Source organism: Calypte anna, chromosome 2 (assembly GCF_003957555.1).
Source record: "Calypte anna isolate BGI_N300 chromosome 2, bCalAnn1_v1.p, whole genome shotgun sequence".
Classification (NCBI taxonomy): domain Eukaryota; kingdom Metazoa; phylum Chordata; class Aves; order Apodiformes; family Trochilidae; genus Calypte; species Calypte anna.
Window position 1 is genome coordinate 16,622,016 of NC_044245.1, and position 18,919 is coordinate 16,640,934.

At 35.8% G+C, this 18,919-nt stretch overlaps 1 protein-coding gene across 1 annotated transcript in view; it reads left to right on the forward strand.

The window, feature by feature from the left end:
* MPP7 (membrane palmitoylated protein 7) overlaps positions 1 to 18,919 on the forward strand; it is a 141,711-nt gene that overhangs the window by 85,164 nt on the left and 37,628 nt on the right. The window contains exons 6-7 of the mRNA XM_030445582.1: positions 11,571 to 11,702; positions 18,505 to 18,586. Of these exons, the coding sequence (XP_030301442.1) occupies positions 11,571 to 11,702; positions 18,505 to 18,586 (214 nt within the window). The remainder of the gene's footprint in view (positions 1 to 11,570; positions 11,703 to 18,504; positions 18,587 to 18,919) is intronic.

Below are 18,919 nucleotides of genomic sequence, written 5' to 3' on the forward strand. Positions count from 1 at the left end.
TTGACATAACAGTGACCATCTCACTTACAGGAGCTTAATTGTTCTTATATTTTCTCTGACATGGAAGCTGGAATATGTACTGGGGGTATACGTGAGGCAGTTATGTTTCTGATTTAGGAAGACACTCCTGCATGTGCTTTTGTAAAAAATGTAACTATTAGAATAAAGAAATAAATATTCTTGGCTTTAGTGTTTTATAATTTGGAGAATTATAAGAAGCTTATGTTGCAGCAAATGGAATGTATGTAAAGAGGGTAGTTGAACAGAATTATTAATATAGTGACAAAAATTCTAAAAAATTATGATGTGTCAGGCAGCAACAAAATTCAGATAGATGTCTTTATAGAGCAATTTGGCAGGTTTTATGAATCTGGAAGTGTCACTATTGTCTGAGAACACTGTTCCTTGGGGTTTGAATATATAACTGGAAGACTAAAAATAAAGATGTTAACACAAAATATATCTAAAAGGGCATTTTAATCCTGGGTTCCTTTTTAATGAACATTTCACAGTTGAATAAGCAGAATGTTTTTTCTGTCAGTAGTGATACAAATGAGAAGGAAAGAGGGCACTAGAATTACTCTGTCAGTCATGGAGCACAACCCCAGTGACAGACTCTGTAAGAAAAAAAATATAGTAAATGTGACACATGATCAGACTAATAATGAAAGACTTTAAAGCTTCCAAATTCTTTTCCACTTTTAACAAAAAAAACCCCAAAACTGTCTTGAGTAGTGGGTCTCAGTTCCTTTCGCTAACAAGCTGGAAAAAGCTGTGTTCTTTTTGGGATGGTGTCATAGCACAAGTGCATGATTGTGTTTTATTTTAAAAATTATTTGATATGTGAAAAACTAAAAAAAAAAATATAACTGCAGGATTTAGTGTTTTAGACACTTATTTTGTAGGTGTGGCTGTAAACAAAAGACTACAAAAAGAATGAACCATCTGTTAGTCCACTGAATGTTATCCCAGTCAGACTAAGTTTGAGATCGGCTTGAGGTATATTATTCAGACTTAACTTGCTCTTAACTTCATGTTTATAACAGCAGTTGAATTCCTGATCATTACATACTGAAATAAGCAGTTTACCTTTCGAAGTTAATCCCTATTAGGGTAAATTTAGTGGGTTTTAAATTCATATAAAATATGTTCTTTGTGGTCGTTGGGTAATGTGCAGAACAACAGTTATTTTAAGTGCTTATTCCACTGTGCTAAAATTATTCTGAAGGATGTTTATACCTAGAGGAAATTATGCTTTTTTAACCTCCTAAGTATGCCAATGATGGTTCTGCCTATTTCAGTGCAGTTTATCTTCTGTTTATGTGTGCTGAAAGGTTTGCCAGCTGCTAGTCTGAAACATAAACCAGTTACCTAGACAAGAGCACAAGGCAGGACTGTGAATGACTTCAGTGCATCATTTGCAGAAGAATGTTAAGTATTTGGTCCACTGTGGGCACCATAACTGTAGCTGTAGAGGCAACAAACAGTGGACATACTGAAAGTATTTTTCTTGGCTTCTTTTTCATTACTGTAGACTGAATAGAATTTTGGAAGTAATTTTAAGATAATTTGCAGAGTAAGGGAAGACTGCGTTTGTATGACTGCAAGTATTTTCAATTTAACTTATCCATGGACAACTCCAATGTGCTGTTCAGAGAAAAATAGAGATTCTTTAAGTTGTTTTCATATTTAATCCAATTGCTTTCAACTGGCAAAGGTGTATATACCAGAAAATTGTAAAGAGGATTTGTGCTTGCTGGTTTTATTTGCAGTTCATTTGAGGAGTACTTGACTTTCAGTTTTACAATTTGTATTTGTAAATATTTTCATCTAATATATACCTCCTTGGCTTTTCTTCAGAATAGAACCATGAGTTCTAACTAAAACTAGAACTGGAGATAATAAAGCCAGAGCACTTTGTTTTTCATATAAATGTTTCCTATACTTCATTAAATTTCTTTAAAAAAAGAAATAGTACTTTTTTTACCTTCAAGTCTACCTTTTACCTTGTCCTATTCTGTTTTTCTTGTATTTTCTGAGAGGTTTGTAAATTCTAGCCTTTATTTGGTAAACAACTGCTGATACATCATCTTCACCATCAGAGATGTTCTAGATTTGCACAGTGGCCTAATAGACTGTTCTGATCAAAGGGTTAAAGTGTTAAAAAAACAAAAAAGCCCAACAAAACCAAACATTTTAAGTCTTTATTCAGCAGAGCCTTGTAAAGCTTCTTTGCAGTCACTGGCAAAAAATGACAATATAATTTACTGTGCAGGAGACAGCAGATATTTTTCTGCAACAACTTTAACATGCAAAGCACTGAAAGAAAATATTGAGACATAATAATATAGAAGAAAAATCTGTTTTCACTTTGGAAAGTTGATGAAGCATTTCTTGTAGTTAACACCAACAAAAAAAAATCTGTGTCTTCTTTTCAACATTATCTTTGTAACTAGACTTGATGAGAATCTTCCATCATGTTTTTTATTGGAATATGCATTTTCTGCATTTTTCACTGGAAATTGTTAGGATTTGCCTACAACTGTTCAGGTTTTGCATTTGAAAAACCCAAATGCAAGTTTCATGTCAGGTTAATATCTGAGCTGCATTTGGGCTGTGACTGCATTCCTGGCACTTGGAGGACCTTTTGGCCTTGTCACTTTAGGGACCTTTCTTCCTGAATGCACCAATGTTTTCTGTTCCTGCTTGTGTACAAGGTGACTTGTTCTCCTTTATGAAATACTCATGCTCATACATGGTAACAAAAACTGCAGTGTCTGTTCAGGAAGCACAGTATCCTGTGATTTACAGGTATTTACTCATCATTCGTCTTTCAGGCTTAGTGGCAGGACTGGTTACAGGACTTGTAATCTTATATAAGGAGATTTTTATACACAAAGTAGTTTAACTTTACTAATGCAGTGAGCTGGAGTATGTTGTACTTCATATGTCGTCAGAAAATCTACCTACATAATCTACCTACATCCTCCTTTACAAAACTAGATGTTATTAATTTATAAATCTGCAAGAGTCTGGTTGATTTGAGATGGTATAATGTGAAATTTCAACAGTAAGAGAGATATTTATTTTCACCCAAAGAAATATTTGCAAATTGATGCAACAATAAGCAAGGACCAAAGCATTGATGGTTTGATAACACTGGTTGATGGATGGCCCATAGATGAGCACTACGGCCATGAAGATGGAGGAGAGGAGACAGTGCTGAAGAGACTTTTGTTAGCAAGTAAATGAGATCCCTCTGCCCAGTGTTTCCTGCCTGTAAAATATTTTCCTTTAAACTGTTTGCCACACAGGGAAGCTGTCCCTCATGCATTTTGGCAACCTTGTTAGAGGAAAAATAGATTTTATTCTTAACTTTTTCAGCTTTAGACTTGGGCTTCTTATTTCCATTTCTCCCTGCAGCCATAATGCTCGGGAATTTTTTACAGAAAACTTGTTTTGGGTGGTGAATGCTGGAACAATATGTTGCTGTCTTTATTTTTTGAATGTTTGTGTTACTGGAATGTAAGTAAGTAAAAATGTAATAGCAAAATAGGTCTTTCTAAAACAGCAAGAAAAGGCTTGATTTTTCATATCTGACAGAAAGAGAAAATCAGAAAGTAGTTGTGGCAGACTCTTAATGTGGTAGAGGCCGACAGAGCATACATAGAACAATGTACAGTGTATCATAAGCATAGATAAATCCTTTCATCTCCTTTATATCATTTAAGTAACAACCACCATGTTACCCTGGAAATGCTTTCATGACCATCTCATGATAACTCAGTTGATGTCCAACAGACAGCTTATCTGTCAATCTTTTTAGACATATGGCTATGAGAATGCTCACTAGCAGCCAATATATAATAAACAGAACTGAAGCCAGGCAGGTTGGCAGCAGAAAATAAAAGATTTGAAAAGTAAGTTGAAGAAACTCTTTGGTTATATATACAGACTTTACCCACATGAAAGAACCAACTCTAACCCATGTACGAATGTTGAATTGTATACATGTAACTGTAGCATTCACACACAGTGCATGAAGGTTGGCCATGTTACTAAAGCTGCTAATTTAGGAAGAGAATAAAAACACTGTGGATCAAATCACATCCCATTCAGGTAACAGTTCTGTTCAGACAGTGAAAGTGGAGAAACTGCACAATATGAAGCAAAGAGTGCCTTTTTCTGTTCTCCTCTTCCTATGCTGCTTTTTCCTTCAGCAGTGCCTTTCCCTTGCGTTTGCCAGATCATATTCTGTTTAAGCTCTTCATTCACTTACTCAACAGTCTTCTTTTTTCTAGTTCATTAATGAATCTTCAGTAGTGGTCTAGTATGGTCTTGTAATAATTTTTTCCCTTTCTGCTTATTCCTGGGTTTTTTAGTCAGTGACAAGATTCATGCAACTTGTAAGTGTAAGTATCTTTCTGACTACAACTGTATCATGAATATTTTGGAGAAATGTAATTTTTTTCTTATACGTGTTATTTTGCTAGCTTTTTAAAAAGAATGTTCCTACTTAAGAAACAGGATTTATTCCGTTGCTCTGCGTCTATCTAAATATTTTTTAATTTATTAATTATAACCTTATTAACTACTTATAGACTATTTATATGTAATGGTGATGATAATACTCACTGCAGCTTTACAGTTCAGAACAATGATGGAATTTACAGCAATTGATATATAGAAATACTAGGTTTAGTGTTCAATATGGGAAAATTCCAAAGCAAGCAAAAGTTACTACTTGAAAAATTAAACTGGTTCAATATTTTTAGTTAGGTAGTAGTATTCTGTAGCTGAATTTTACTTTCTTATCATAGAAAAATATATATTATCACTTTCTGGAGGTATTAAGTATATCTGGATTCTTTTAACCTCACAGGTCAGTAGATGTTTGGGTTGGTTTTTTTTTTTATTTTCTTTCTAATGCTTTAGACATGCTGTTGTCAAATAAAGGAAGGGTCACTTCTAAAAGATAATTTTTCAGAAGGGGCAGTGGCAACCTCAGCTTTTGCTTTAGTTTATATTTTTACTTAACTTTTCAAAGGGACAGAGGGAGCATCTTTAGGTGATTTTCAACCTGCATGCTACTGCTGCAGGCACTTAATTTTGTCAGTATGCTGCCAGTTCTTCAAAAAAAAAGAAATTGATCAAGGATTGGCAAGGTATTGGAGGGAAGAGTGCTCCTGTCTTGGCATTTTTCACTCTGAAAACTCTCTACTTGTGCTCTTGGAAGTGACTGAAAGAGGGCTTTAGGGTTCAAGAAGACTTTAGCTACACTAATCATCTTGCAAATGTAAAAGAGACCTTGTTTAGATTCTTCACTCCTGATTTAAAATCAGAGCTTATTCTGCCATCATCCACCACTGAGGAAAAACACAGGGATGTCATCTGGAAGTATATTGACACCTTTACCAGATGACACAGATGGGCTGTGTGTTTCTGTGAATGCTGAGAACAGTTTCATTTTGGAAGTGTCTTCAGGGCCTGTGAAAAATGAGCCAGAGGAAGTGGGAGTCTGAAGATGCAGAAAGTTCACTTTTCTGTTGGCTACTGCTGTCTGGCTACCAGCTGCAGGTAAAGCCATCAGTTCAGACTGGTGAATCTGAAATCAACAAACTGTGCTTTCAGGCAAGGAAATTACAGTTTTGTGAAAAGAAGATCATGTAGGCATGAATAAAGTCCACCCTAGTAAAGAGGAAAACATCCGTGTTTTATGTTGATCCAATTGAGATGTTGCTATGCTAAGAACATTAATATATGGGAGATACTGAGAACCCAGAAAACACACATATACCTTATGTGTTTAAAATATTTTGAATCACTTCTGTGGCCCAGCTGCAAAGTCTAATTGGAAGAGAAAGGGATTTAATTGCCAACTGGACAGGCTTGAATTAGAGGCAAACTCGTGTTTAAAGTATAGATAGGATAGTTGAAAGCATAGAATGTTTTTTCTCTTTTATGTATACATAGCTGCTGTCTTCTCACACAGTATATCCTTTCCAGGGATTTATAGAGAATACATAGGAAAAACATACTATCCAAAGGATGTAAATAAGTAACTTAACTCTGATTTTTTTTTCCTCATAAACTACTACACTCATTGGTTTCCTGATTGCAAACAGAAAATTGTGCTTAATTTAAAGGGCCTTATTTTGTTTTTCTTACCCTCACCGTCAAAGGTTTTTTGCTTATGTTGATTGAATACTCTAAATGATTTTCAGTTAATTGATTTCTTTAACATAATGTACTGTATGTATTTGACTTGGCAATTGTGTTCAAAACAGAAAATCTCAGATTTCTGCAAGAAACTGATTAGATTGTTGCACCATCAGGAGGATTAATACTACTTCTCTGCTTGATATGAGGTTGCTGTAGCTTGTGTACTCACTGATTCTACTGCAAAAAAAAAAACAAAACCAAAACAACAACTTAAACAATCAGTTTACTGTTATACCAGCCATCCTCTGATTGCTTCAGCAGCACAACTGACTTTCTCCTGCATTTAGCCAAGCTAGACCATTGAGCTAATGTGGTTGTTCTTACCTGAACTACTTGTTCTCCACTGGTCTCCTGTTACCTTGTTAATCCTTACTTAGGGTCATACATACTCCCTTAGCAAGCAGTGTTGGTGATTAGGAGACTTCCATGCACTGTTTTACCACCTATTTGCTGGAGAGTGGAATTAAAAGGATGGAATTCATCAGAACTTCAATGTAAAATCTAACTTACGTGCTCAAGATAGTGGGCTTAACGACTAGTTCTCCTGTAGAAGAAGAAAGGATGTTTTCTCCCCACCCACTCCTAAATTCTTACCTCCCTTTCCCCTGTTAATTCTGTGCTGCTTACCAGATTTCTTAAATCCATAGCTTGATTCTGAAACCTTATGTTCATATCCCTTTCTTCTCCAAGCTGTTCTCAGGTTTCTGTGCCTAGGGCCTGTATGCCATCACCATTATGCTTCAGGTTTCTCCTGGTTTTATGAAAATTCTGGATTCTTGTCCATGTTTGCCTATTACTACTTCTATGCTGCTCCTTCTATTCTGATGCTCCTGACTGTCTTTCCCTCAGTGAGTTCAGTCTCCTCTCAGCTCTTTGGCCTTTCTGTCTTTGGTAGCTGTCACTGGATGGCTTCACTTGATTTTAACTTTTTGCAAGTTACTCACAAATCAGTCTTTTCAGTCTTGAATAATTTTCTCCACCAACATTTTCACCTTGTCCTTTTGTATTTCTTCTGTAACCTCATTGCAAAGGAAAACATCATATGGCTGAAACTCTCTGGAGGGTGAGCTCAGGGCCTTGTTGCTGTGCTTGTTGATGGAGTGACTTTTCTCCTCCCATGTATCTTCTCTGATCCAGCCTCAGTGATACTGTTCCTGTAGGAAAGCAAAGAGGTGGGAAAATGTCTGTGTCTCACCTGATGGGAATTTAAGCTGAACTGCCAGAGAAGGCAATCTGTGCTAATGATCCAAGCTGTGGACTGAGACAGGAAAGCCACCAGCCAGTTTGGGCCACTTTGCTGACTGGTGCCAGGGCAGTAATCTGATCCACAGGCAAGGGCTGGTAGTGATCCATAGCTGGGCTGGTAGTGTGGCAGCTCTTGGCTTTCATAAAGGCTGCATTGAGTGCTTACAAATTTTGTGTCCATAATCTTTACTACTAATTATTTAATTTTCTAATGTATTTTCTTCAAGTACTGAAAAGAGACTGCTTTTGTTTCTTTGTCCATTCTATCTTCTTTATTTAATTTACTCTGTTGTAAAATATTTCCCTGGGCTACCAAATGCAAAATATTTCTGAAAAGTAAAGCTTAAATTTTTTTTTAATTTTATTTTTTTTATGAGAATTTAAAAACATAAGGAGCTGTGTTCATGGTGTGGGGGCTTCTTGGAGTATTTTACTCTTGCAGATCTAAAAAATACAAATGGAAGCAAAAAATAATATAAAATTTGTCATTGTTTTAGAGAAGCAAAAATGTAGTCAGCCTAGTTAAATAATACACATTTTTAAAAATATAGAGTTGTTTTCATTAATAACATTCTCTTTTTAAGTAAACATTTGAATTTTCAGAACAGTTTAAGAAAAAGAACTTCAAATGTTTCCAATGTCAGATATTCTTTATGTAAGTTGATAGTGTAAAATTTCAATTTATAAACAGTGAAAAGAACAGTGATAGCTTTAATATGAAAAATGCAGCACTAGTTATTAGACATTTCAGAGGTCTGATGACAGTATTCATTTCCAGCTAGATCATGTCTAAGAATTTAGCTGAACATCAATATTTATGTTTAGGTCGTGCAGGAGTTTGAATCATACCTGCTTTCAAGTTCTAAATATGGAGCATGTTTACATTAGTGATTCACAAGCACAGAATTTAGTGCTGAAATCTTTTTCTCCAAAGGTGCTTAAATATACATGAACCTCATCTTGGATCATACGTGCATAGTTCTGAAGAGCTGTGCATTTGAAAACAAAACCAAAACATTAAAAAACAAAACAAAAACATCACTAGCTCTTCTTGCAGTTTCTTGTGAATGGCAAAAATTAGTATCTTGGAGTACAACAGTGGTGTGAATAAATCCATCACTTATTATTTACAGGAAGAGCACTTTACTGCATTTACATTGCCTTGTGCACTTACTGCACAATATTTTTGGTAAATCCTTTTCTTGATAGGATCTAAGTTTTAATTTTTGATATGTGTAATTTTTTTGCTTTTAAAAGAAATCTACTTTTTATGTAGAAGTGTAGTCTGTAGACTTTTTGGACTAGGTGTATATTACATTGATTGCATGGTGCAAAAAAGCTGGTAAAAAAATGTCCCTTTACTCTGTGAAACAAAGTCCTTTTTTCATGTTTTCAAAATAAATGGAAGTTCTCTCCAGTACAGCCTGTGATAATCTCTAGCAGATTATATCAAGTGAAACTAAAGTGGCTTTATAAGTTTTGCTTTAAGATTAATTATTTCCCAGTGTCTATGTTGCTGACTGTTTCTACTGCAGTGGACAGAGAAGTGTGATAGAAGCAATGGTGGAAGTCATTCAGGAAAGAAATCTTAGTATGTTTGGTGTACAACGTAAACAAGTTTGTGATGACAGAAGTTCTTTTGGAAATTTCACAAAGAAAAACCACCTCATTTCTGGTATTCATGCTCTTACCTAAAATTTACATCTTTGCACCAAGATAAAATAATACGAAGTTTGGTTAGAAGCTCTATATTGAAAATCGTAGTACATTGTTGTTTAATATGTTTTTTGGGAGGAGGAGGAAGGAGTTGATAAGTTCCAGTTGTTGTGAGTTAAAACCTCCAGCCAGAGGTTGGTTGGTATTTGTTTGTACTACTGGGGCTACATCGTTCTGCAAGCAGTGTCCAGGAGCCTGATCTGGCTGTCAGAGGAGGGAAGTATTTTTAACATAGGTGGCATAATTTAGTGTAGTAGTGGACAGAATCTGTTTTGCAAGTTTCTTTGTCAAGGGTAGGTTCTTTTGAATGTGTTTTGAGGTTCTGCCTTTTATCCTGGTAGTGGTGCTTTAGATTTTTTTCATCTGTTTTCTCTATCTGCCTGATTGGTTTTAAACTGCAATATAGAACCTCATTAAATTCAACCAGTCCATGAACGTGCCCTAGCTTTATGTGGAAAAATGTAGTTGTAGAAGACTAGTTTTAGAAGTCTTAACTGTAAGTAGCCTGAAGTAAAAGCAAATGCTACCTTTGTTTTAGTTAATCTTTGATATTTCACACACATCTTTAAGAGCTCCATGTGAGTGCATGGCTGTACATACGCAGGGCTTCATAATACCTGCTTCTAGGAGGATTCATGATTGCTAGCTTGAGGTTTTTAGCTCAGATTCAAAGTAAAACTAATCTTTGCTGGGAAGGAGCTGGTATTTCTGATGGTAAAGAGTACAAATTTATAACTGTGTCTTGGGAAGAAATCCAGAAAGACTTAGAGTGTGTTGAATGTTTATATCTAACAGTGCAATATACAAAGAAATTAGTAAACCAAAAGCAAATTCTCATGAAGCAGGCATGTTCTTCTTCTGTGTTTTGTTGAAGACCTAACTTCAAGGTTATCATAGAACCTTTCCTTTCTGCTGTAGAGATGATAGTTTGTTGCATTGACTGGAAATTGTTTTCTGTTTTCTCCTCCATTCAGGAAAAAAATTCTGGAATAGCGTAATAGAGGTGTCACGCTTTGTTAAAACATTTGCATTATCCTTGAGAGATATAATTCCTGATCATTAATATCTGCCTTTAGTTAAGTGGTGAGTAAATTGGCATCAGAGAAATGTAGCTATTTTATGTTCTTCTTACATTCTGATGCCATCCATGTCAACAACACTGGTGTGTTCTGCTTTATCCTGAGCATCTCAACGTTTTTCCAAATTGCTTTATTTTTATTGTGAGAAAGGTTATCAACTTGGAAATTACTTTGGCTATTCAGACTATGACTTTTGTAATACTGACTCATTGGAAAAATTATCAGGACAACATGTAAAATATTCAAGTATTTAGGAGCAGCTGCTTGAAAACAGAAGCAACTGATTGCAGTAGATAGTATGCATGTATGGTTCTCTGTTATTCTTGATATAGTGCACAAATTTCACTACAAAAGCAAAAGCATTACTTAACTAGATTAAAAAGTATTACAAATAAAGAAGACTTTTCAAAATAGAAAAGAGCATTAAGGGTTCTTTATCTTGAAAAAGATGAGAATTTTAGATTATAGCTGAGAATTTTTTAAAGCCTTAAGAAAATGAGCTTTCTAACTTCCTTTGACTTGCAAGATTTTTTAATTTCTGCATGTTCATAAATTAATATAAGATTGAACCTTTTGTCAAGCTTTGTTAGACTTTTAGTTGAAAAAAATATTGTTCAAGCTATACATGAACTGAGAAAGCAACAGGAAGAAAAGAAGCAAAACATGGAACGGGTGATGGATAAGCACCTGCCTTAACAAAATTGTTTCAACAGTATGTTCCTCAGTCTCAATCATGAAATCCACAATCAATTAAAAATTCCTAAAATAATTTGGAGCCCATGTGAAAGGGAGCTAGTATGAAAAGGATCCCCTAACCAGGTTAAGTTTCCAGAGCTCCTCTGAAGGGAATGGTTGGACAACAGCTTCTCATGCATCTCATGTTTGAACAGCACTACTGGAAGATGCTTATTTTGCCTATTTGTTTCATAGGACTGTTTACTGTATCAAAGAATCATCTTACCTAGGACAAGTAGAATAATGTTCTTACTTTAGAAGACTTGGATTTTCTGCTGATTGTGTAATTTCAAGCTAATGTGCAAAGCCCATGGTCTGTTTGTGTGTATGAAAAATACTGTTCTGTGTGTACAATACTAGAGTTATTAGATTTTTACCATATTTACATTAAGGATATGAAAACACTTTATGTAGTTGTTTCATCAGTTCAATATGTATTAAAATTTTGTATAAGAATTACATTCAATCTGCATGCATCACACTAGTAGACCTGGACTGTAACTAATATCCTCTGCTTTGTCTCTCATAAACTTTTCAGATGCCAAATAATATACTGACTATTAATGTTTCCAGGCTTTGCTCTCTGTACATGACACTGTTGCTCAGAAGAGCTACGATCCTGTCTTGCCCCCCATGCCTGATGATATTGATGAGGAAGAAGACTCAGTTAAAATAATCAGGCTCGTCAAAAACAGGGAACCACTAGTAAGTAACCTTGTCTTTTGTTCTGGGGCTTTGTGTTTGTCTGCAGGGTGGGGAGAGGTCAGATTGTGAAGGTGAATGTATAACATTAACTTGAAATGTGATAGATAGACATTATGCATGTTTATTCATAACCTTCAATAATACACTTGTGAGTTACTATTTGTAAAGGATGTTGTAATGAGTAACGAGAATGTGTTCATGCATGGTGTTTGAGTACTGTCTTTGTGGGCCAGTCTGAGCATTGAGATCAATAACATATTAATCTTGTATCTTGAATTTGAATCATGAACTTGTTTTAAAATGAGAGGGGGAGAATGAATTCCCAAAGAAATCTTGACCTTTCCTGTGAACTGTGCCTGTTAGCATTCATGTAAAGAAATGTGACCTTTTGATATACTGAAAAGAAAGCATAAAAACATATTTTAAAATACTTGAATTGAAATCTGGACAAGATGTCTGTTGTTGTACTTTGGATTATGAATACTAGAAAGTTAATATCTTCATGGGGATATCTGGAAAAATGAAAGGACTGAACCTAGGCTGCATTACAAGAATATTAAAATGTTTTACTGATTTGAATATTTTTATTTGCTGTAGAGTGGGAGTCATCTTGTATAAAATTTAACTATATTCTTTTCTTCCTGCACACCAGTAAGAGCTTTGGTTTATGTTATACTGAATGTTTTAATGGATAACAATCCTGAAGAAAGGTCTGCAAAGTTACTTTGAGAAAGCTGTGATTTTGTGCTTAAGCTGACAGTGGGAGACCAATACTAGATATTCAGGGGTGGCTTATCCCACAGTAGGTACTTTCGTAACACTCTTATTCTTAAGGGATTTCTGGCATCAGTAAACAAGAAATAAGTTTTTGTTTTGCCTAGCTGTAGTTGTCCATGGGCATAATTAAAAGTTTGACAGTAAGTAAAGTTCTTACTTTGTTCCAACATATTCAACCCTTTTATTTTTCTAAATATTTAAAACACAACATTAAGAAATTATTTAGGGATGAAAACAAACTTGCTGTAGGATTTAGTATCAAAAAGAGTATTAATTCTGAAAGGTGTGACAAAATTTGAACATACAGTATGAAATGTGTTCTAATTGAGCAGCTTATTTTTAGTGTTAATGAAAACAATCTTACTGGTTTTTCTTGTACTGGTTAGCAAAAACTTAATAAAATCTTAATTTACATAGTTTCATGTTTCAGATAGGATTTGCCACTATGGGTTTTGTAAATTAAATACTTTAAGTTAATAGTATCATCTTGAAGTGGACTGGAAAAATCCTTTGGATAAAATTAGAAGGGTGAAAGCGAGGAAACTCATAGGTTGATATCAAGCCAGTTTAATTGGTAAAGCAAAAGATGCATGCACAAGCAAGGCAAAACAAGGAATTAATTCAGTGTTTCCCATTGGCAGGTAGGTTTTTAGCCATCCCAAGAAGAGGAGGGCTCCAACACATGTAACAGTTACTTGGGAAGACAAATGCCACCATTTCAGACTTCCTCTTCTTTCCCCCAGTTTAATTGCTGAGCATGACATCTTACATTGTGGGATATCCCTCTGGCCAGCTGGGCTCAGCGCTCCCAGCTGTGTCCCCTCCCAGCTTCTTGTGCACCCCCAGTCTCCTCACTGATAGGACAGGATGAGAAGCAGAAAAGGCCTTGAAGCAGTGTAAACACTGCTCAGCAAAACTTAAATCCCAGTATTATCAAACACTGTGATCATAACAAATCTAAGACATACCACCACATGAGCTACCATGAAGAAAACTAATTCTATCCCAGCCAAAACCAGTTCAATCTGTTGCAGCCACACTTAGCACAATTCTTGTGATAAGGAGGTAAGAGAGGGGTTTTTTTAGAACTGTCTTTTACTAGACAGGACAGTAGCCATCTAAAAAACTTATTGTTTCAGTTTAAGACTGCTTAATTTGTTTACCAAGATGAAAACAGCCTTATAATGGAATCTGTTTTACAGGTATGGCTAGGAAGAGGCAAAGGGCAGGAGCTAATTGCAGCCTACAGATATTTGAGAGTGGGGAACTCAGACAGTATACAGTTAAGCTCTTCCCAGCAGTGAAAGATGCTGAAACACAGGTTGCTGTCCACAAGTTTCAGCCCTGGGAGGGTTTAGACTGAGAATTTACAGAGGTATTTCATTAGGTGTGAAGTCCTGCATTGGAGCAGACTAACTGGAGATTTGGAGGCTCCAACCTATAGCGTAAGGCAGTGCGTGATGGGATCTGACATTGATGTCAGTCCTGCTCTGAGCAGGAGGTTGGCCTGAATGACTTCCAAAATCTGCACTTCAACCAACATTTCTGAAATTGCACCTTATCTTTATGGGAAAGGAGTGTTTGCAGTCCTTCCAAATTCCCAGCTATCCTGATGTCTTATTTTAGCTGGAGAAGAGCTCATGGTGCATTCTGTTTTGCATGTTACTTATTCTCCAGGAAGACTTGGAAGAATAATGAATTGTTTCCTTCTCTTCCTCCATAACCCACCTTCATTCCATTTTAGCTGTTGAAAATAAAGAAATTAATGTCAGATTTCTGGTGATTTATGACATTAGCACTGCAATTGGTAAAAGCCCTATTATTTCTGTCTTCCCTAGATAATTTTTTTTCCCCTTAAAGTAGGGGTGAGAAGAAACATGGATAGTAATTCAGATAAGGTCTTGCCAAAATATGGCACTGCAGAATAAAAGAAGAATGGTATATGCTGAATTTAATAAATCTACTGTTAATGCTTCCTGAAGTTACTTTACTGAAGAAAGAATAAGATCAATGTTTACTAAACTATTTAAAATTTCACTTTCAGTTTATTTCCATGTCTTATTAATGTTTTTTTTCTTCAGAGTAGTTCAGTTTTATATATTCACCATTCTCCAGTCAAAAAGTCTGATTTCACTTTGCATCATTATAACCAGATTCTTGCTACTGAGCTTGAGATTGGAGGAACCAATATATTTTCTAGGATGGAGATTGTCCGGTTTCTTGACTTGAAGATACTGAGATCTTTGAACTTTTCTTTCACCTCAGATATATACTCATTCTCTGAACACAAACAGTAGAGATTGTTTTTCTGCAGAGCAGTAGGTTTTACATCAGTTGCACAGCCTGAACGCTCTTGAATTGGCTATCTCCTTTGGATGACTTTCAGCAGTAGTCTCTGTGAAGCAAATTAGGCACTCTCCTAACTTCTTTGGAATACATCTAGTGACCACTTTAATATAAAAGAGCACCACATTTCCTCTTCTGTTTGTTCATGCTTTTCTCTGAGTTAAGCACCTCACCGGTGTTCTGAACTGGTGTTAATCACATATTAATGAAGCCTGAGTTCCCAGGAGTCATCCTCTCAAAAGAGGAGGAAACATATGGTTTGTGGGAGGGCCTTCTGTTTGCCAGATTTCATCAGTTCAAAAGTCAGTGCTGAACTTTTTTCCAGTTGTTCTGGAAGAGATGATTTAAACTTTTGGTTAATCCTTTCACAGGTTGTCTTTTTTTGTTGGGTTGGTTTTTTTTTTCATGAATGTACTATTAGCAAATGCCATTCTAGCAGTATATTGCTCAAGAGAGGTGAAATTGGGGAGGTTTTATCTCAGCCATGTAGTGTAAAAGAGCTCTGAACCTTGTGTGAAGAGAAGTAGAAATACCTCTCTTCAAAGTTAGTCCAAAATTCACCTGTCTGTAATTAGGCTTTTTATCAGATAGCTTGGAGGGTTTATACACCTACATCTTCAGGGCTTTTTAAGTCACTACCATGTTCCTGCTTAGTGTTTCTGATATTCAAGATGTAGAGCCATGCTATCAGGAGGTCAGTTCCTGGTCTCTCACTACTTCCAGCTTTCAAATAATATTCCAGGTTTGGGACAGCTGTCATTCAGTTATTCTGAATAGGATGTTTTTTCATGTTAAGATGGTTGATCGTTTGTCATACAAATTCATTTCACATTAGAAAACTAATCTTAGGTGGTCTTTGTATTCAAGAGAAAAATAGGGAACTTGAGAGAATGAACCATAACATCTATTTAAGATGCCTGCCTTAGTGAAAGGATGGTTCATTCTCCAGAGCTGCCCATTTCTTTTCATTAACTATAGGAGGAGCCTAGACACCTATCTTGAATTAGACACCTGATTTCCATACCTGAATCTGGGTGAGATGAATTAAGGTGATTTAAAAAACTCATTTCTTACACTTGACGATTTTATAGGTAGGACTGATTTGGGTGTAGTGAAAGCTTTAGTGTGCATAGTCTTAAATGTATATAGGCATCACCTTTTAAATAACTCTTCCATATTAGGTAGGTAACTGGTTTTCCTTTATTTGCATTTTCAATAGAGAATTAATTAAAATAAGGCCTTATTGAGGTACTTAACTTGTATTCACCATCTGCATGTACTTTTGTTTAACAGAAAGGTATGCAAAAACTGTTAAAGATGTTTTGAACTCTCATTAGTAATTTATTTTACAGGTTGGTCCTTTCTTTAAAAATAAATGTTTATAATGTTTATATTTTGGAACTAACAAATGGGTGAACTAATAAAACTCACAAAATCTGAATGATGCTCACCAGTGTTACTACATTAAAAATGGAAAAAAAAAACCAAAACAACCCCAAAATACAGTAGAAAAGAGCTTTGCTGAAGAAATCTGTATTATTTTTAGTGCTTTTGCATGGTACAGATTTACACATTTTCTCAGTTTAATCACCATATGGCTCCCAAACTCCTTAGTTTTTGCTTTAGATGTATTTTAAGCTGAGCTATGCTATTACATCCGTGTATGTCTCATTTAGGGTAGCTTACACTTTTGGCCAGCAACACTAAAAATATTTTCCGGCTCTCAATGTCCAGTCAAACATTCTTCCTCTTTTAAAGCTCTAAATGAGGAGCTGCTCTGCACGTGTAACTGAAAGTACTGGAGCTGAACATCTCGTAAGGAGAAATTCTTGCCAGATTATATATACCTCATAGTTTAAGCAGGGCTGGCAGCAGTGCAAGTGAAGCTGCTTTTTCAGAAATTTAGTTCTTCAGGTTTTCAAAAAGAAATCCACTTGTGTTTGATTTTTTTAAAGTGTTCTAGATTTGGGAGGGAAGGGGAATTTAAGGAACCTCCTTTTTTCTTTGTGTGCTATAGATACAGCAAAATACATAAACTCGAATAGTGCTTTTTGTGGGTCTGCCCATTCACTTTGATTTTGCCCTGGAAGAGTTATTGACAGTGAGCTAACTCATGTTCAGTAATTTCCCCATAAATTTAAACTTGCTTTTGTGTAGTTTTGAATATTCCAATTTACCTCTTACTTTGCTGCAGGGTGCTGGCTACTGGTAAAAGTTCAGCCAAACAGAATATAATGTGGTGGCTGTTCTAATTTTTCTCTTATTTGCAACAAATGCAGCTTGCATAGAGTAAAACCATGTTTTGGAGTTTTTTTGTTCTGCATTTCCATCTAAGAGGCAGAGGAAAGTTTGTTTGTTCAGTCAAGTTGTTAACTGCAGTAAAATCCCCCCTCTTTATTCACTTGTACATATTTCATTGATGTCTATGCAACATTTAAAAATAGAAGTAGTGATAAACATGTTCGTGTTTAGTCTAAACAAGTACAGAAAACCAGTTCTAAAACAACATCATTACTCAAGGAGTTTCATATTCTGTACCTTACTTCAAGCACAACATTTCTCTGATGGAAGGAAATTCTAACCACTGCCTTGGACTCAGAGGTGAAGTAATACTGCTCATTCACTAGTGAAGATTATGGACATTTTCAGAAAATGTACTTATCTGCCAGAGTCCTAAACAGCTCTGTGGATAAACACAGAGCTATCACAGGTAACTAACTGGACTGACATGGCAGGGTAATTGTGTGCTGATCAAAAGCTGTTGGCCAAGAGGTGATTTTTGGAGGTGACTATACAGTGCAACTTACCTAGCTAAAATCCCCCTCATTATTCTGTGGATTCTGTTTGCCAGAGCAGGGCCATCGTTTCCCCCTTTGCTCCTTCCCAACTGCTTGAGAGGACTGGGCTGTAGCTTAGGCAGTGGCTCTGCCTCCTCTTCCCTTCTCTCCTGCTGCTGCCTGCTCTTCCCCGTCGCCTTGTGACTCTTTTCTGTCCACCCTTGCACTTATAGTTACAAAGGCATTTTTCTCATCTAGACAGCCGTTGACTGGAAATTTAACTACATGATGTCATTTTACCTAAATGCCTCACTGCTGTGTTTGTGTAATGTATGAAAGCAGTCATGACTAACTCAGGAAATGTTCCCCTCCTCTGCATTTCTGTCCCGTGGGTATTCCAGGTGAACCCTAACGTGCAGGGGCAGTTCTCAAATTAGTGTCTATTGGTAGTTCTGTAAAGCAAAACGATGATTAGTGGGTACACAGACAGTTCAGAGAGTAAAGTGTGACTATGACAAACATGGATAATATTTTTTTACCCACAGTATGTAGTGTGGCCTGTTTAATTCAGGAAAAACAATTTATCATTTTGTATTTGTTTAGTACAGTTTTAGCTGCAGACTCAAGCAAGGTGTGCTGCAGTTAAAAATTTGATTAAGTTGAGAAAGTAAACTAATTGTATCATTGTATCATGCATAAATCACCTCTGAATAGAAAAGAATTCACATTTTTATAAGATGCTAATAGAGCAACATATTATGTATATTCTTTTCCTGAGCAAATGTTATTTCTGACTTATTAATACATTGCTACAATGTCAACTTGTTTGCAGTTTTACATAGCAAATAATTGTTTTTTAGTGTAACTAATTATGGCAACATAAACCAATTTTTTTTTTAAAGGGAGCTACAATTAAAAGGGATGAACATACTGGTGCAATTGTGGTGGCCAGGATAATGCGTGGAGGAGCTGCAGATAGAAGTGGTAAGGTGTTGCTGTTTACCACTAGCCATTCAAGTTCTATAACTCAGAAAAAGATGAGATAAAATGTGAGCATTTTGCATCCACAAAATAAATCATTATCACAAACAAAAGTATCTGGGGGCTGGGCAGCTTTCCAAAATGGTATTTCAATATTGGTGAAAGATTTCATGCTGATTTTTTTGTTCCCTGTTGACTTGCAACCAAGTATCTTAAAGTTGGCAGAATCAGAGTTTTTAAAGATATAACATGGTTTGTTTCCAATTGAAGACATCCACTTAGAAATGATAGAGTATGCCAAGATTGCAACCTGCAGATACAGGAAGGAACTTAGGA